Source organism: Neofelis nebulosa, chromosome 16, assembly GCF_028018385.1.
Source record: "Neofelis nebulosa isolate mNeoNeb1 chromosome 16, mNeoNeb1.pri, whole genome shotgun sequence".
NCBI classification, from domain to species: Eukaryota; Metazoa; Chordata; class Mammalia; order Carnivora; family Felidae; genus Neofelis; species Neofelis nebulosa.
In genome coordinates this window covers 11,610,421-11,629,516 of record NC_080797.1, presented here as the reverse complement: position 1 = coordinate 11,629,516, position 19,096 = coordinate 11,610,421, and the positions used below count along the sequence as shown (strand labels likewise).

Below are 19,096 nucleotides of genomic sequence, written 5' to 3'. Positions count from 1 at the left end.
AGGTCAGGAGGCACGGGGCCAAGCGATGCCTCCCGCTCCTCTGGGTTGGCGTGTCACAGCAGGCACCCCCTGTAACGTTTGATCCCAGCCGCCAGGGATGGGATTGAAGTGGGTCAGAAGGGCGGGCGCGCTTTTCCTTGTTGGGGTGCCTGTGATAAATCCAGGGAGAGGCGGGAGGGAAGGAGCAGGGCTGTGTTTGCCAGGGGCCTGCTGGCTTTGATGGGCCCGGTGGGAAGGGGCTTGCCTTGTGGGACACTGGTCCCCTCTGCAGCCAGGGCCTTCTGTCCCCGAGTCAGGGCCGGCTGACTGCCGAGGTCAGGGGAGGTGGGCCTGGGCCGTGCTAACAGGGCTCCCGGGGGCTTCTGGCCGCCCCAGACTGGCCCTGCTCGGCCGGATGGAGCCCCTCCCCGGGCCCCAGCACTGAGAAAGGAATCTGAGTGGGATCCAGGGGAAGAGCTGAAGAGTGAGCTGGACCTCCTGGGGGAGCCCCCATCCCCCACTCCTCATCACTCTCTCTCCTCGTTCTCACATCTGCGCACATCCATCCGTCCGTCCGTCTATCTCTCTTCTGTGTCTCTTTTTTATTTCTGGTCCCTCCTATAACTCTGGGAGCTTGTGGCCCCCGGCAGGCCACCCCTTCCTCTTTCGGTTGTTGGGAATGAACGGCTGGGAACTGGAAAGTCCCTTGTGCCCCTGTGGGGGCCTGGGCCTTTCTGTCTGCCTCTTGGCTCACCCACCAGCGGCACAGTTGTGGGTTAAATCCTGACCCCCCTGGGCCTCTGGCTGAACGCCGGACTCCTTGATGTGATTTCTCTTGAGCCTGCAACGTTCCTCGCTCCTGTCTCCATCCCTCCCTCCTTTGAGGGTCTGCTGGGGTGACCTGGCTTCCGGTCAGTTAGGGGGACCGTTAGCCTGGATGCTTTGGGCCAGCCTGTGTTTGTGACTCCGGTTGCCCTGCCCTGAAGGGCCCACTCCTTCTCCGGGGTCATTTCCTGATCCAAGATCCTGCTTTGGGGCTGGTTAGACCTCACCAGGGGCGCGAGCCCCTAAAATAGTAACCAGATGGGTTCTTGGCCTGGTGTGCCCTGATCCTGACCCTGTAGAGTCGGAGACGGGAGGGGCCGACCAGGAGGGCTGGGGCTGCGTCACACCCAGCTGTGGGGCGCTCCTCCGTGGCCAAGGGACTGCGGCTGTGTCCCCCATTAGCATGCACTCCCTCACTCTGGGCCACGTAATCTGTTTACGCACCTATGATATCAAAAACAGGAGGCAGGTGCCGCTGTCCTGCGTTACTGGGAGTCAGGGAAGGGGACGTTTTATGCCTACAATGGCTCCACAGCCCCTAATCAACGTCTGCTAGAAGGAACAGACAGATTCCAGATGGCATGGCAGTGATAGAGGAGGTGTGTGTGTGCACGCGCGTGCGGGCTGTGCGCGCGCCTCTGTGCGTCTGTGTGTGTGCGTGTGTGTGTGTGTGTGTGTGCGCGCGCTCTCTCTCTCTCTCTCTCTCTCTCTCCACAGGCCTTGGTGAGTAGCTTCTCTGGGCAGGGGCAAACCTTCCTTGGTCCCTGCATGGCTGGGTCACGCTTGAACACTGCCGCGCTGGGACTGGATTGCAGGACCCAGGCGGCCCCGGGGGGGGGGGGGGGGGGGGGGCGGCGGGGGACAGGGGAGTGGGATTGCTCTGCTAAACGATTTTACTTACGCCAGCAGGGAAGCGCTGGGAGTGCTGGGGGTGGGGGGCGTGGAGGGGAGGAGCTGGCTGGGAGCAGGGTGGGGTGGCGCCTCCCGCAGCGGTGGCCATCCTTGGCAAGGCTCAGCTGGCAGCGGGCGATGTCGGAGCGGGAATTACAGAGCACACCTCCCTGACACAGAAGTTGTCAATATGTGCACAGCTGGTGGGGAGGCTCAGGCAAAGGGGAGACCGTTAAGAGCTGCGGGGAGAGGGCAGGGCGGGAGAGGGGTGGGAGGCAGGCGTTCTGAGGGGAAGGGAAATGGCCCGTCTGAATCGCTCTCCCTTTCCCCCCCCTCCCCGCCCCCCCTCCCTCTCTCCCTTTCTCTCTTCACAGATAACCAGCCCGAGTCATGCAGTCTTTTCGAGAAAGGTGTGGTTTCCATGGCAAACAACAGAACTACCAGCAGACCTCACAGGAGACATCTCGCCTGGAGAATTACAGACAGCCGAGCCAGGCCGGGCTGAGCTGTGACCGGCAGCGGCTGCTGGCCAAGGACTATTATAACCCGCAGCCGTACCCGGGCTACGAGGGCGGCGCAGGCTCGGCCGCCGCCGCGGCCACCGCGCGGGGCAGCAAGGGGCTCCCCTCCCAGCAGTCCCTGCAGGGCAGGCCGGCCTTCTCGGGCTACAGCGTGCAGGACAGCAGCCCGTACCCCGGCCGCTACTCGGGTGAGGAGGGCCTGCAGGCTTGGGGGGCCCCCCAGCCGCCGCCCCCCCAGCCGCAGCCCCTGCCAGGGGGGGTGGGCAAATATGAGGACAACTTGATGAAAAAGGCCGCGGTGCCCCCCGGCAGGCAGTACCCAGAGCAGGGCGCCCAGCTGCCCTTTCGGACTCACTCCCTGCACGTCCAGCAGCAGCTGCCGCAGCCCCAGCAGCCCCTGGCGTACCCCAAACTCCAAAGGCAGAAGCTGCAGAACGACATGGCCTCACCTCTGCCCTTCCCCCAGGGCGGCCACTTCCCCCAGCACACGCAGTCCTTCCCCGCCTCCTCCACCTACTCCTCCCCGGGCCAGGGCGGCGGCGGCGGGCAGGGCGCCCACTCCTACAAGAGCTGCACCGCTCCGTCCGCCCAGCCCCACGACAGGCCGCTGACCGCCACCGCCAGCCTGGCCCCGGGGCAGCGGGTCCAGAACCTTCACGCCTACCAGTCCGGCCGCCTCAGCTACGACCAACAGAAGCAGCAGCAGCAGGCCCTTCAGAGCCGGCACCACGCCCAGGAAACCCTCCACTACCAAAACCTCGCCAAGTACCAACACTACGGGCAGCAAGGCCCTGGCTACTGCCAGCCGGACGCGGCCGTCAGGACTCCGGAGCAGTACTATCAGACCTTCAGCCCCAGCTCCAGCCACTCGCCGGCTCGCTCCGTGGGCCGCTCCCCCTCCTACAGCTCCACCCCGTCGCCCCTGATGCCCAACCTGGAGAACTTCCCCTACAACCAGCAGGCGCTCGGCACCGGGGCCTTCCCCGCCGGCATCGCCGACCACAGCCACTTCATGCCCCTGCTCAACCCCTCCCCGACCGACGCCGCCGGCTCGGTGGACACCCAGGCTGGCAACTGCAAGCCGCTGCAGAAGGACAAGCTGCCTGAGAACCTGCTGTCGGATCTCAGCCTGCAGAGCCTCACGGCCCTGACCTCGCAGGTGGAGAACATCTCCAACACGGTCCAGCAGCTGCTGCTCTCCAAGGCGGCCGTGCCGCAGAAGAAGGGCGTCAAGAACCTGGTGTCCAGGACCCCGGAACAGCACAAAAGCCAGCACTGCAGCCCCGAGGGCAGCGGCTACTCGGCCGAGCCGGCGGGCACGCCGCTGTCCGAGCCGCTGAGCAGCACGCCGCAGTCCACGCACGCCGAGCCGCCCGAGGCCGACTACCTGAGCGGCTCCGAGGATCCGCTGGAGCGCAGCTTCCTCTACTGCAGCCAGGCCCGGGGCAGCCCCGCCAGGGTCAACAGCAACTCGAAGGCCAAGCCCGAGTCCGTGTCGACCTGCTCCGTGACGTCGCCCGACGACATGTCCACCAAGTCCGACGACTCCTTCCAGAGTCTGCACAGCAGCCTGCCGCTCGACAGCTTCTCCAAGTTCGTGGCGGGCGAGCGGGACTGCCCGCGGCTGCTGCTCAGCGCCCTGGCGCAGGAGGACCTGGCGTCCGAGATCCTGGGGCTGCAGGAGGCCATCGGCGAGAAGGCCGACAAGGCCTGGGCCGAGCCGCCCGGCCTGGCCAAGGACGCCGGCAAGCCCCCCTTCTCGCTGGAGAACCACAGCGCCTGCCTGGACTCCGTGGCCAAGAACGCGTGGCCGCGGCCAGGGGAGCCGGAGGCCCTGCCCGAGTCCTTGCAGCTGGACAAGGGTGGCAGCGCCAAGGACTTCAGCCCGGGGCTGTTTGAAGACCCCTCTGTGGGCTTCGCCACCCCTGACCCCAAGAAGACGGCCGGTCCCCTCTCCTTCAGCAGCAAGCCCACCCTGGGGGCCGCGGTGTCGGACCCTGCCGCCGCGGCTTTTGACTGCTTCCCGGACACGACCGCCGCCGGCTCCGCGGACGGCGCCAACCCCTTTGCCTGGCCCGAGGAAAACCTGGGGGACGCCTGTCCCCGGTGGGGCCTCCACCCCAGTGAGCTCACCAAGGGCCTGGAGCAGGGCGGGAAGGCCTCGGATGGCGTGGGCAAGGAGAACGCCCACGAGGCTTCGGCCTGCCCGGTCTTCCAGGAGGAGGAGCCCCCCGGGGAGAAGGCTACGGTGCCTCGGGACTCCGAGCAGGAGGAGGCGGGTGGGGTGAAGGAGGAGGTGGGCGGGCTGCTGCAGTGCCCCGAGGTGGGCAAGGCCGACAGGTGGCTGGAGGAGGGCCGGCACTGCTGCTCAGCGGCCGACTTCGGGGACCTCCCCCTGCTGCCACCCACCGGGAGGAAAGACGACCTGGAGGCCGAGGAGGAGTACTCCTCCCTGTGCGAGCTCCTGGGCAGCCCCGAGCAGAGGCCCGGCATGCAGGACCCGCTGTCGCCGAAGGCCCCGCTGATGTGCACCAAGGAGGAGGTGGAGGGGGTGCTGGACACCAAGGCCGGCTGGGGCTCCCCGTGCCACCTCTCCGGGGAGTCTGTCATTTTGCTGGGCCCGACCGTGGGCGCGGAGTCGAAGGTCCAGAGTTGGTTCGAGTCCTCCCTGTCCCACATGAAGCCAGGCGAAGAAGGACCCGACGGGGCGCTGGCTCCAGGGGACTCCGCCACCCTGGCCCCGGACGCCTCCCTGGCCCAGAAGCCGAACAAGCCCGCTGTGCCCGAGGCTCCCATTGCCAAGAAAGAGCCTGTGCCGCGCGGCAAAAGTTTACGGAGCCGGCGGGTGCACCGGGGGCTGCCCGAGGCCGAGGACTCCCCGTGCAGGGCACCTGTGCTGCCCAAAGACCTCCTGCTCCCCGAATCCTGCACGGGGCCCCCCCAGGGACAGATGGAAGGAGCAGGAGCCCCGGGTCGGGGGGCCTCAGAAGGGCTCCCCAGGATGTGCACACGCTCCTTCACGGCCCTGAGTGAGCCCCGCACACCTGGACCCCCGGGCCTCACCACCACCCCCGCGCCCCCAGACAAACTGGGGGGCAAGCAGCGAGCCGCCTTCAAGTCTGGCAAGCGGGTGGGCAAGCCGTCACCCAAGGCGGCATCCAGCCCCAGTAACCCGGCCGCCCTGCCCGTGGCCTCCGACAGCAGCCCCATGGGCTCCAAGACCAAGGAAACAGACTCGCCCGGCACCCCGGGCAAGGACCAGCGCTCCATGATCCTGCGGTCCCGCACGAAAACCCCGGAAGTGTTCCACTCCAAGAGACGGCGGCCCTCAGAGAGCCGGCTCCCCAACTGCCGTGCCACCAAGAAGCTCCTCGCCAACAACCACCTGCCCGCCACGTTCAAGGTCGCCGGCAGCCCCCAGAAGGAGGGCAGGGCCAGCCAGCGGGCGAGGGTCCCCAAGCCCGGGGCAGGCAGCAAGCTCTCCGATCGGCCCCTCCACTCACTCAAAAGGAAGTCAGCCTTCATGGCGCCTGTCCCCACCAAGAAGCGGAACCTGGTTTTGCGTAGCGGCGGTGGGGGGGACGTGAAGGAGGAGGGAGCCGAGGACTCCTCCACCCTCTTCAAGAGGATGTCTTCCCCCAAGAAGGCCAAGCCCACCAAGGGCAACGGTGAGCCCGCTGTGAAGCCCCCGCCCCCGGAGACCCCGGATGCCTGCCTGAAGCTCGCCTCGCGGGCGGCCTTCCAGGGGGCCATGAAGACCAAGGTGCTGCCGCCCCGGAAAGGCCGGGGCCTGAAGTTGGAGGCCATCGTGCAGAAGATCACCTCGCCCAGCCTGAAAAAGTTTGCGTGCAAAACGCCAGGGGCCCCTCCTGGTAATCCTCTGAGCCCATCTCTCCCTGAGAAGGACCGAGGGCTCAAGAGCGCCGGGGGCAGCCCAGTTGGGGCAGGCGAAGGTCTCTTAAATGTGGGCACCGGGCAGAAGCTCCCAGCAGCTTCGGGGGCCGACCCGTTATGCAGAAATCCAACCAACAGATCCTTAAAAGGCAAACTCCTGAACAGTAAGAAACTGTCCTCGACTGACTGTTTCAAAACTGAGGCCTTCACGTCCCCGGAGGCCCTGTTGCCCGGGGGGACTGCCCTGGCGCCTAAGAAGAGAAGCCGGAAAGGCAGGGCCGGAGCCCTCGGACTCCCTAAAGGTCCCCTGGAGAAGCGGCCCCACCTAGGCCCGGCTCTGCTCCTGACTCCCCGAGACAGGGCCAATGGCACTCAGGGGGGCGGTGAGGACAGCTCTGGTGGAGGAGGCAAGAAGCCAAAGACGGAGGAGCTGGGCCTGGCCTCCCAGTCCCCTGAGGGCCGGCCCTGCCAGCCCCAGACAAGGGCGCAGAAGCAGCCGGGCCATGCCAACTACGGCAGCTATTCCAAGCGCAAGCGCCTCACTCGGGGCCGGGCCAAGAACACCACCTCCTCCCCCTGTAAGGGGCGTGCCAAGCGGCGGCGGCAGCAGCAGGTGCTGCCCCTGGATCCCGCAGAGCCTGAAATCCGCCTCAAGTACATTTCCTCCTGCAAGCGGCTTCGAGCAGACAGCCGCACCCCGGCCTTCTCGCCCTTTGTGCGGGTGGAGAAGAGAGACGCGTTCACCACCATATGCACTGTCGTCAACTCCCCGGGGGAGGAGCCCAAGCCCCACAGGAAGCCTTCCTCCTCTGCCTCCTCTTCCTCATCCTCGTGCTCGTTCTCCTTGGATGCGACCGGGGCCTCCCTGGCCACGCTCCCCGGAGGCTCTGTCCTGCAGCCACGCCCCTCCCTGCCCCTGTCCTCCACCATGCATCTGGGGCCCGTGGTTTCCAAGGCCCTGAGTACCTCTTGCCTTGTTTGCTGCCTCTGCCAAAACCCGGCCAACTTCAAGGACCTCGGGGACCTCTGTGGGCCCTACTACCCCGAACACTGCCTCCCCAAAAAGAAGCCAAAACTCAAGGAGAAGGTGCGGCCGGAGGGCACCTGTGGGGAGGCCTCGCCGCCCCTCGAGAGAACACTCAAAGACCTTGAATGTGCCGCCGCCGCCGCCCCTGGAAAAGCCCCGAGGCCCGACGGCCCGGCCGACGCCGCCAAGCAGGGCTCCCTGCGCACCAGCGCCCGGGGCCTGTCCCGGCGGCTGCAGAGCTGTTACTGCTGCGACGGTCGGGGGGATGGGGGCGAGGAGGTGGCCCCAGCTGACAAGAGCCGCAAGCATGACTGCAGCAAGGAGCCGCCGGCAGAGCCTGGCGGGGACACCCAGGAGCACTGGGTGCACGAGGCCTGCGCCGTGTGGACGGGCGGGGTCTACCTGGTAGCCGGGAAGCTCTTTGGGCTGCAGGAGGCCATGAAGGTGGCCGTGGACATGGTAAGAGGCCAGCCCAGTTGCGGTGGGGGAGCTCAGGGTCCACAGCTCAGGCAGGCAGGCAGATGGGAATCCCCCCTCATCGCTCCGGTGCCACGGTTTGGGCCAAACACACCCACGATCACAGACTCACGCGTCAGGCGCTCGGGGGTGGAGTCGAGACGGAGGCAGCGCGGGCTCGCCCACCCCTGTCCAGGACTTGCAGCTTCGGCCCCTCAGCACCCGGCCCGTCCCCCATACACACACCTGACACCCACCGTCGGGCTCCGGTCGCCCACCCCCAACCCCCAGTCCACCTGGCCCCGTCTGGTGCCATCAGCTGACGCGCCAAGACCCCCCCCCCCACCCCCAAAACAGGCGGCCTCCCAGAATTGAACATCCGGGCAGCCTAAAAAAAGCAGGTGCCCCCCCTTCCAGTACGTGTCTCCTTGGCCTCTGAGGTGGAGCACGGGCCGAGGGAAGGAGCCTCTCGGGAGGTGTTTGGGATGCGTCCCCCTCCCAGGGCCGGGTGGTCTGGGAACCTCTCGTGAAACAGTCACAAAATGCTCCTTGAGGAACCGTCACTGAGGGCCCTGAGCAAGAACGCAGGCTGGCTTTTCGGTTCAGACCCCGGCACCGCCCGTCACGCACCTTGTGACTCTGGGCGTGGGGCTCAGCCCCTCTGTGCCTCCGTGTCCTCCTCTCTAACGCGGGCAGGGTGGGTCCCCGCCGCGGAGGGGCTGTGGGGCCCGAGCGGCTTCGTGCCCGTGAAGCTGTCAGAGCCGTGCCTGGCCTCCGTGCCCGCCGACCGTCCTCTGCTCTCTGCTAGGCCCAGTGATAGCGGCTGGGCCACATCACACTAGGTGATGCCTCCAGTCCGGCTACCGGGGGATCTTGCTCCTCACGCTCCCTTCTGAGGGGTGCGGGCGGCCGGAGTGAGCAGGCAGCTGGGGGTGCATCTGGGAGCCCCCTCAGGTCTGCCTGGTGGCAGTCGGCGGAATGTGCCCGGGACGTGGTGGTGGGGCCAGCATTCTGTTCCTGAGGCCTGTGCTCTTGCCCTCCCCCTCCCCCACTCGGCCCACCCCCCCCCCCCCTTCTGCTGCCTGTGCTGGGGGTCCCCACCCCCAGCCACTGGGACCCGCCCCTGTGCCCGAGGGCCTCAGCCTCCCCTCCTTTCCTGCACCAGACCTTACACAGCCCCGGGGGCATGGTTAGAGACCTCTCCGCGCCCAGGCTTCCAGCCTGACTGAGGCAACCCCAGTTCCCAACAGGACATCTGCTACTTTGTCTTCCTCTCTCCCTGTCTTCTTCTCTCTCTCTCTCTCTCTCTCTCTCTCTCTCTCACTCTCTCACTGGCTCCCGGCTCCTGCCCAACCTGTCTGACATAGGCTCAAGTCTCTCCCATCATTAAAAAGTAATACCCTCAGATCACCGCCTACCCCCTCCAGCACGCACTGCCCGCCCACCCCCACGCGGCTCTGGCCTGCCTGTGCTGCCTCTCTGAGCCGGGGCCTGATCCAGCCTTTTCCCAGCCACCTGCACCCATCGTGGTGGGTAAGCTGCCCACGTGCCCCCAGCCTGTTCCGGGCGCCCTGGTCTCACCTCGCGGACCCGCACGCGAGTCCTGTTGGGCCGACGAGGAAGCCGGGGTCACGGCGGCGCCGTGCCTTCCTGGTGTCCCGCGGCTGTTGAGTACCGGAGCTGGAAGTCAGCCCGGTCGGCCCATCTCTGCCCGCTGTGCCCTACGCCAAAAACGGTGTGGTAGCCTGGCGCCACCGGGGGCCTCCCCCGGAAGGTCGGGACGGGGCCGCGGCAAGGACACACAGCAGCAGGCACCTGCCGTTCGCCGGCCGCACCTCCCTCCCTCACCGGAGGCAGCTCAGATGGGATCTGAAGGGCCGCCGAGCCAGAGATGGTCCAGCCAGGCCAGGGCTTGTGAGCCTCAGAGGGGATCATTAAGGCAGGCCCCCCCCCCCCCACCCCAGCCGGAGGAGCAGACCGTGCCACAGAATGCTCTGGAGAGACGGGCGGGCTCTGGGACTTCTGAGGGGCACGGCTCCATGCCCCCTGCTCCCATAGCCCGGGCATCCTAGGCCTCCTGTCCCCGCCAAGACCTCTTGCTGCCTGGACAGCTCAGTGGCAGCACACTCCCTTAGAGAGACGCAGACCCGGGTTCGAATCGCAGCTCTGCTGAGGGCAGGTTCTGTGACTCCAGCAAGTCACTGGCCCCTGCGAACCTCAGGAGGCCAAACCCCGCTGGCAGGGCCGCAGGGTTGCGGGGCTGTGGGGGTGGTCTTCCCTCCCCAGCACGCAGTAGGGACCCTGTGCATCAGGGCTCCAGGCCCCGGCACACCTGTTGCTACCTTGGCCTCACTTTTGCTCTCTGGGAGACAGAACTTCCGTGTGGGCCCTCGGGGGCAGCCCCGTTTCTTCTCTGTCCCCTCCCGAGAGCCCCCACACGGCTTGCTGTCCCTGAGCCCTACCATGCCCACCCCCTGGGACCTCGGGTTCTCTCTCCACCAGCCTGGAGGCCTTTGTCAGGTTCACAAGCCCTGCCGGGGGAACAGAGGATCAGAGCCTGGGTGTGACGGTCAGAAGGGCCCAAGGCCTCTGTCCCTCTGTCCCTTGATTTCTTCACGTCTGCAGTGCCACTCGGGATTGGGGGAGGGAGGGACACGGTGCAGGCATGGTAGCGTGAGGCTGCTCTTGCGCCTGTTGTCCTTTAAGCGACAAAAGCCCTGAGGCCGCAGCCCTGGTTTGGGCCCCAGTCCTGCCTTATTCCCTCCTTGTGGGCCAGAAATTGAGGGAATTTGGGGCCTCACGGTCCCAGGAGATCTCCGCCCTGACCGCAAGGAAACTGCGCGTCTAAAGGCATTGTATGAAAACCTGATGTTCCAGAATATACCCAGCCCCCATCCCTGCACCTCCCCGCTCCCAGCTTGATGCCAGAGGGAGCATTCCTGGGCATCTTCCCCAGGAAGGTGGGAGAAGACTCTCATTCCTAGTCTCCCCCAGATGCTGGGGATGGGATCTGTCTTAGTCCAGGGACCTGGCATGGAGCCCCTGCCTTGAACAGTATGGGGGGGGGGGTGGGGGGGTGGTGATCGCCAGCCTGTGCTCCAGCCGGGCAGCTGGGCTCAAAGCCCGGCTCGGCGACTTAGGGGCTGTGTGCCCTCAGGCAGTTTAATCAGCCTCTCTGAGCTCTCGTTGGTAACCTGGGTAGAATTACGAGGATATCAACATAAGGTTATGGGGAGGCTGCTTCCAGGCACATGGGGCACATCGTAAGCTGCCATCACCTGTCGGTAGCTTAGCAACCACAGCTCAGTCCTGCCACAGCTGCGCTGCCCTCCTGTGCGCTGCCCTCCCCAACCCATACAGTGAGGCTTCTCGTTTTGCGTCGCCTCCTTGGCATCGCCCAGCCGTCCCAGCCACGTCCCTGTTCAGACAAGTGGGCCGGGCGTGGGGCAGAGTGGGCTGGCCGCTGTGCTGCCTCGCGTGAGATTTACATCACCTCGGCATGTCAGGACTGGCTGTGTCCTCTTCTCCGGGGATCTGGCGAGGATGAGTGGCCCATCGAAGGGCGGGAGAGTGTCTTTCTGGGTAGAAAGCAATGCTTCTTGCCTTCACTCTTGCCTGGAGCGGAAGCCTCAGTTTCACCATCTCGAAAATGGGGTTTGTGAAAGTTACCTGCCTGAAGGGCCGGTGGGAGGAACCAGTGGGTAAGGACGCACACACAAACCTGCTCAGTGCTGGCCGGTAGCCACAGCCGTAGGGTGAGTGGCCTCACGAGTTCTTGTCATCTGCTGGGCACACGGCGTCTCTTATTTAATCTCCACGACTGTCCCGTAAGGGAGGCACTGTCCCCACTGCACAGACGGGGCACGGAGAGTTTGAGTTAGCGGCTGAGGTCACGTGGGGCAGAATGGCGGAGCTGAGATTTGAACCCAGGTCTGTGTGATGCCTAGACCCTGATACTTATCCACGAGATTAGACGTTTTCCCGCCCCAAGAGGGTCCCCTCGTCCAAGGCACAGCTCGGAATTCTGCCACAAAATCGCCCTTGGGGGCACTTGTGCCCCATACTGACCCTCCTTCCCACCGATGTCCAGGGAGCGTTTCGGGGGAAAGGACGTGGGGTCCGTGGGAGAGCCTGTCTATAAAGCCCGCCTGCCGGGCTCCTCAGCCCTAGACTCACCCGTCTTCCCTCTCTCCTCACCAGACCTGTTCCAGCTGCCAAGAAGCCGGGGCCACCATCGGGTGCTGTCACAAGGGATGCACCCACACCTACCATTACCCGTGTGCCAGCGATGCGGGTAAGAGCCAGCCCAAGGGGACAGGAAGGCCCTGGAGGCCCACCTGAGCAGCCCAGGGGGACCCGGCCACCCCGCTCCTTGAACCCTGCCCCAGTTGACGCCTTGGCTGCCCTCCTCTCCTGCCCCAGCAATTTATTTTCTCAGCTGTCTCTCCCCTGGGACCCATGATGGACAATGCTAAGGCCACAGAGAGGAACCAGTCCCGAGCCACCTGCTCGAGGGATGCCCAGAGGCATGCATTACAGGATGGAGGGCTAGCTCAGGAGCTATCAGTGCTTAGGAGTGGTAGGGGCTGGGGAGGATCTCAGGCCTCAGAGAGACAGGGGTACTGGGGCTGGGTCTTTGAAGGCTGAATAGGAGTTCACTGGGTAAAGAAAGATGGGAGGTACAGACCTCAGCAAACACCAAGTGAGGGAGGAGGAGATGGGGTTCAAAACACTCCTATTGGGGGCGCCTGGCTGGCCCAGTCAGTGGAGCATAGGTCCCTTGATCTCGGGGTTGTGCGTTCCAGCCCCACGTTGCACACGTGGAGCCTACTTATAAAAAAACAAACAAACAAAAAACCCTCCCGTTGGCTACAGGCAACGGTTGTAGGTTTTCAGCAGGACACTGGGGTCTGGAGACAGGATCAGGCTTCCCCTGCACCCTCACCCACCTCATTCTCTCCTCTTACTCATTCATCTGTCGCATGAGCGTTTATGAGCACCCACCGTGACCCAGGCACACAGAAGGACAGACTGCATGGGCCGGAGAGATCCGGGAGTCCCAAACCTCATCGAGCAGGCAGGGAGACCCAGGCTCACAGACAGTCTTTCGATTTCATCCAAAGAAAGAGGCTGCTTATGGCGGAGCCGTAGTCACTGAGAGGCATCTCTGGCCTGGATTCAAACCCCCGTGGCAGTCTTACCGCGTGGACTTGGGCAGGTTCGTGGATGCCTCTGCAGGTGGGCTCCCCATCTGTAAAACAGAGATTAGGATCATCCCTTTTTGCTGCGGCTGCTCGGAGCAGTGAGCGAAGTAATGAACGCCTCCCAGGGAAGTGCAGCCCTCGTCCCGTTTGGGGCCAGTCCCTGGACGGCGGCCTCCTCCCCCTGCTCCCCGCGCCCCACCCCACCCCACCCCCGCCGCTAGCCTGGAACCCGGGTGAAGTTATCAATGACTCTGCCTCATGGATGACGGAGCAGAGGTGTCTCCCAGTAGGTCTTCCCATTACCTGGAGCCCCCTCCTCCCCACCTGAATGCCTGCTGGCTCTGCCCTGCAGACCACTCCCTGCGCCCCCACCTGCCCGCTTGGTCCCCGGCCAGCAGCAGCCCCAGCTAAGCCACCCCCGGGAGCACCCGCAGGACTGAGTGATGACAGTTCCTTGGCGAGGGCTGAGGTGCTCGCACCGTGCAGGGAGGGGGCCGGCTGGAGCAGGATGTGGGGCTTCTCGCCGGTTCCACAGGAACCAGATTTTAGTGTGGACTCAGCCGCTTAACCAGACCCGTGGCCTTACCCCAGTAATAGATAACTACCCCGAGTTGCACCTCTCCTTCTACAGTGATTAATTTAGCACCCACTGGGTGCCAGGCCCTGCCTCAGGCCCCTGTGCTTTCCCGGGCTACATCTTTACAGGCAGGCTGCCTTTCCCATGGCCACACAGCAGGACAGACCAGGATGCGGCTGCTTTGCCTGTCTTGCTCCCCATCCTGTGTTCTCTCTCCCACCCCAGTACCGTTCAGAACCTCCCGGGGGTTCCCGTTTGAGTGAGACAGACAGGAAAATCATGATCTTTGCCCAAAGTTATGGCAACCAGGAAGGGCGAAGAGTGTGTCCCTTGGGACAGAGTCCCCCTGTCTGAGCTGGGGGAGGGGGGTGTGTGTGGAATCCAGGAGGACTTCCAGGAGAAGGTGCCACTCGAGCCTGGCCCCACCAGGTCAGTGGAGGTGCCCCGCAGCTGGTTAGCGGTGGGATGTATATACCAGGCCGGACACAATACGCTTCTGCTCGAAAGGAAATCTTCGAAGGATTTCCCGTATGATAGGGGTCTCTGTAGAGCCCCAGAGCTTGCCACGGGAAGGGGCCCCGGAAACCGGGCAGATGAGACACTGGCTCAGCCAGAGCCGACGGGGCCAGAGGTTGTCCCGGCGGGAGACGAGACCTGCTGATGTGGACAGAGCCTCCGCTGGCACTGAATGTGCAGACCTTAGGGTGAGGGGCGACGGGGTGTGGAGCCTGCCATCCAGCTTCCCCACGTTGGAGGGGACAGGTCTGGGGCAGGACAGGGGTGTGCCGAAGGTGTGTCGGCTACCGGCTCTCCCAGGCCCGGCTTCCTGGCTTCAGCACCAGTCCCCGGTGGTCTGTGCCGAGGGCGTGGTCAGCCGGCGGGCTCCGCCGCTCCCACTGGCTGGCGGACCTCCTCGCCACTGACTTGGGTGGCTGCGGTCGCGTGGCCTCTCGTGCCCCCGCAGGCCAGGCTCGGCACCACACGGTTGGCCAAACCGAGTCCCCCAGCCCGCCCAGATTCACAGGATGGATTCCTCTTCTGCTCGAGAAGAGCGACAGAGCCACAGCGCAGAGGATAGTGGCTCAGGGAGGGGGCCTGGAGCTCTTCCGGCAGTCTGTCTGTCTGCCACACGGGGCTGCTTCCCTCTGGACAGGCTGCATTTGAGGCGTCAGCAGACGTACAAGGGAAGTTGTCTCAGCTGGGCTCGGGACAGAGGCTCGCTGGCCATCAGCCCCAGGGCTCGTCAGGGCACTGGGGGGGGGGGGGGGGGTCGTGGGCACCGCCACTTAGCAGCTGGCAGAGGAGAGCGGGTGGAGCCCCGGGCACTGGAGGAGCAGCAGCCAGAGAAGCTGGGAGAACAAGTGAGCCTCCGGGCGGCAGGGAGGGCTGGTCATGGCCCTCCTGACCAAGCGGGAGGCTTGGGAGACAGAGGAACTAGGGGAGGAGGCTGGGGAGGCCATCCAGCGTTTGGCAGACAGGAGCCCCAGGCTTCTGTTGGCACCTTCCACCTACCCGACCCCTTGGGCCTGCCAAGCGGGGGCCCGTGGGGCTCTCCAGATGTCTGGGTCACGCTCTCAGACCGTAGGGCATCAGGGCCGTCCCGTTCTGCCCTGGCTCACTAGCCCTGTCCCTTCCACCCCATTAAGGACCACCTCGTTGGGGCTAAGTGACTCAGAATCGCTGGCAGAAGCCAGCAAGCCACGGGTCTGTCTGAGCCTTTCCACACTCAGGCCCCGGGGCCACTTTGTCAGCTGGGTCACCAGGAGAGGTGGCCTGGCCCTGTCCTGTGGTTCCCCTCCACACGTCCAGGGTGGATGCCGGGGGCGTAGCTGAGCAAGCTGGCTTTGGAAGTGGTGACCTCCTGCCCTCTGCTTCCAGAGACCCGGAACCTGTAGGGCCCGAAGTGGGATGTGGGGCGGGGATGACCTCACATGTGCAGGCCTGGCGTTTTAGCTCAATGCTCTTTGGAAGGTGTGAGTTCAGTCCCGGCACCGCGTCTGGCCTGTCGGAGCGTAGAGAAGAGGAAAAACTGACGATCCGCCTCCAGCCGCTGGCCCTGGAGTGCACAAACCTCGTGGGCAGTTTTCGGTCTCAGGCTCCCCAGCTCTGGCAGCGGTTGGTCGGAAAAAAAAAAGGGGGAGACAGCCACAGGCCTGGAGGGTTCCCAGCCCTGTTCTCAGGCCTGCAGACCTGCCCTCCCCGCCCTGCCTACCAGCCACCACGCTGCCGTGATGCCACGGCACAGAGCCACGGCGTGAGCAGGAGGAATGTGCTGGAAGGAGAGGCCTTGCTTGGCCAGCTCCGGCCTCCGGCTATTTATGGGTTTGGGGTTTGTTCAGAGCAGTGGCCGGCAGGGTAGGGGTGGGGGTGAGCCCAGAAGGGGACGAGGTGGGTGGTGACTGGGGGCTCCTGGGGGAGAAGCCGGGGCCTCCCTAGGTGGCATCAGGCAGTGGAGTGGCAGCTTGCTATGAGTGCACCCCTGGGCCGAGGTGGGCATCAGGGACTGGCCATGCTCAGCGTCCTCTCTGTTCCCCCAGGGTGGGCAGTGCCCAGGGCACCCAGATGCCTGCTGGGATTCACTCGGACCCAAGACCTCAGTCCCGTCTTCCCCTTGCCCCCAGACTCAGGTCTGCCTCCCCCCTCGAGGCCCTCACAGGGACAAGCCCGTATCCTGAGTGTCTGCTCTGAGCGGCACAGGTGCCAGTGGCTGGTGAGCAAGTAACCGACACCTAGACCAGTAGGAGGAAGTGACAAGCGTGGCCGAGTGAAGTGAGGCAGGGGCAGGGGAGAGACCCACGCATAGGGGATCTGCCATAGGGAGGGAGTCAGGAAGTCCTCCGGAGTGACAAGCGGGCCTTCCGGGGCGGGCTCCGGGAGAACAAAAAGCACACGGGGCCCCTCAGCTCAGTCGTGATGGGGTCTCGGAGACCGGGAGGGTTTCAAGCATGGGCTGCTTTGCTTTTCGCAAAAAGCCCTGTAGCCTAGGGTCTCGTGGGCGCTGGGCCCCCCTCCCTGCCTGGCCCCCTGATGAGACTCCTGCCGCCGTCCTAACCACCCAAACTTCTCTTTGGTGGCAGGTTGCATATTCATCGAAGAGAACTTTTCTTTGAAGTGTCCCAAACATAAGGTAGGTGACCACAGGCCTTCCCTGGAAGGTGTCCAGGCTGGAGGGGAGCCCCTTCCCTCTCCCCACCCCTTGCCCTGCGGACCCTCAGCAGGGCCCAGCCCCCACCTGCCCGCCTCCAAAACTTCATTATTCCTGGTTTATCCGCAGCCTTTGGGGCAGGTTGGCACGCGCTAGTCAGACCGCCTTCTAACGAGGCAGGTCCTGAAGGAGGGGGCCGTCCGAGGTGGGGGCCAGTAAGGGCAGACAGGGGCACGGGACGACGGGCACGGAGGTGACGGTGGAAGGGTGCGGGGAGAGAAAAGTTCAGGCCTAAGGTGAGGCTCCGCTGCCTCCAACGATACTCGAGCCCGGCGCTGGCGGCGCGGGCAGGGGCGGAGCCTCACGCGGGGGCGGGGTCGTGGGGAGGGGCGGGGCTGGGAGGAATTCGCTCCCGGCGCTGGTCCGCCCCCGGCAGTAACGGGGGCTTTGGCGTCTCTTCCCCTGCAGAGGCTGCCGTTGTAATCCACCCCAACGGCGGGAGAAGCCGCCGAAGCCCGCCTGCCCGCCCGCCCGCCGCCGAAGGAGAGGAGCCGCCTGCGCAGCCCCCGGGCCTTTGAGCTGCTCCCAGCGCGGGTCCAGAGCCGATCCTTGATCCGGATTCCGGATCTTGGATCTGGCCCCTAGGGCTGAAACTTGCGGTCCCGGGTTGGGAAGAAAACACGTTCCGGAGCCGCCTGCTTCTGGAACAAGACAACACTGGGCGTTCCCGCCCGCACCCCCCCGGGCCAGGCTTGGAGAGAGGGAGCCCGTGGAGCGGCCAGACTCCTTGAGGCACCCAGGTTCCGGCGGGGATTGGAGACCCCTTTAGCCTGGGGACACGCTTCTCCCCTGGTAGTTCCAAGACGACGTGGCACACATTCCACGTGGGTGCTGCCGCCACCGCAGCAGGTCGCGGCTTGCAGCTGGGCGCCCTGGGGGTGGGAGTGGGGGGTCCAAAGGGCCCAGGAAGTGGCCAAGGGCGGCTCCGGGCTCCGAGGCCGGGTAGGGTGGGGAGGGAGCCGAAACCTTTCCGGAGAGGACTAGGCCGGCGGGGGAGGAGGCCGGAGGCTTTGGAAGGAACCTTTCGAATTGCGTCCTAGAGCCCTTCCCACCCACCCAGCCTTGGCCAAAACTTTTCGTGCGGTTTGGGCAGAGCCAGGGGAGTCCGGGACCCATGCTCAGGGGATGCGGGCTCCCCGGGTGTGGGTGGGACTGGGGCACCCCTTTGGCTTCTGTTCGTCCCCTTTCCAGCCCTCTGCCCCACCCCTGGAGCGCGACCTGGGAACGCAGTGGAAAGGAGTGGTGACCAGAGCGCACCTCCGGCGAATGCGTGATCGTCCCTCTGCACGACCACCCGTCTCCAGGGACAGCAGCGCCCACTCGGCACGGGAGCAGAGACAGCGCTAGATTCGTGTACAAACCTGTGTACCCCTCTATATATATGTTACATAGAATGTATATATGTTGGGAACATGCTCGCTTCTCCCGTGTGTCGCCGCCGCCCTGCGTCGTGCGTCCCTCAGCACGGGGCCCTTGCCAGGAAGGGGGCTACGGCGACGCCCCCCTTCTCCGCGCAGCCACCACCGGCCCAAGCCAGTCCCCGCCAGTCCGTCCGCCTGTCCGTCCGTGTCCTCAGCTCTGTCCACGCTTCGATAGGCCTGATGCAGCCCCCAGACAGGGGCTGCCCTAGCAACTTCCTGTACATATGACTGTAAAATGGTAAACGTGTGTATTATATCTGGCCTCGTTATATAGTGTATATATATGTATACATATACATATATATAATATATATGAAGACTGTAAATGTTAAGACGACTAGTGTTCTTATTAGTATATTGCTTCACACTGAAGATTGTGTGTATCGAGCTGTTTCTAAAAGATGTTTATTTTCCTTAAGAGTAAAAAACAGTCATTGCATTCAGAAAAAAAAAAAAGTCAATAAAGATACAACGATTGTTTTGGAAGTCTGCAGCCCGTGGATTCTAACCAGATTCCGCTGGGAGAGGGGGCCAGGCTTTAGGTGGGGGGTGGGGACGGAGAGGAAGGCTCAGTGGGGCACAAATGGATGACAGTCAAGGATCTGACCCGTTCTGCTGGGAGGGCACCCGCCCACGCACCCACACTCCAGGCGGCCTCGGGCTCTTGGGTTGCGATAGGGGTGCAAAACTCCCCCAAGCGCAAGAGACAGAGAAATGGGGATGGGTGGGGGAGGGGAGACGCACACCCCAAACAGGGATACCAGTCTGTAGTTCCTATCACAGTAGGTCCTTAAGGACATGGCGTCCTCTCATGTCACCCGAGAGCTGATAGGGGTAGAAGGACGGACGTGGGAAGGGGCAGCTGAAACCAGAACAGCTCTTAAGGATTAAGGGTTGATACAGTCCAAACGTGTGGCTCACAAATTGGAGGGATCCAGGTCGCCTAGAGGTCATACCCACAGGCCTCCCACATCGAAGGGGAAACTTTAGTCCCTAATGGCGGATAAGGGTGGGAAACCTTTGCCTGGGTCTAGGGCAGGAAGCGGGTGGGGAGGGGAGACCCAAAGGACCCCCTCTGGCTCTTCTATCAGCAAAA

At 64.3% G+C, this 19,096-nt stretch overlaps 1 protein-coding gene across 2 annotated transcripts in view; it reads left to right on the top strand.

Annotated features, from left to right (window-relative positions):
* The window catches only part of RAI1 (retinoic acid induced 1), an 81,201-nt gene extending 62,715 nt beyond the window's left edge, over positions 1–18,486 (top strand). Inside the window, exons 1-5 of one of the 2 annotated variants that reach the window (XM_058704117.1) lie at positions 395–1,403; positions 2,070–7,596; positions 11,794–11,887; positions 16,452–16,501; positions 16,988–18,486. In XM_058704117.1, coding sequence (XP_058560100.1) covers positions 2,086–7,596; positions 11,794–11,887; positions 16,452–16,501; positions 16,988–17,002 — 5,670 coding nt within the window. In that variant the 5' untranslated portion in view covers positions 395–1,403; positions 2,070–2,085 and the 3' untranslated portion in view covers positions 17,003–18,486. Of the gene's footprint in view, positions 1–394; positions 1,404–2,069; positions 7,597–11,793; positions 11,888–16,451; positions 16,502–16,987 lie in introns of those variants that run through there. The other variant, XM_058704116.1, reaches the window with a different exon arrangement.
* Positions 18,487–19,096: the final 610 nt, after the last annotated feature.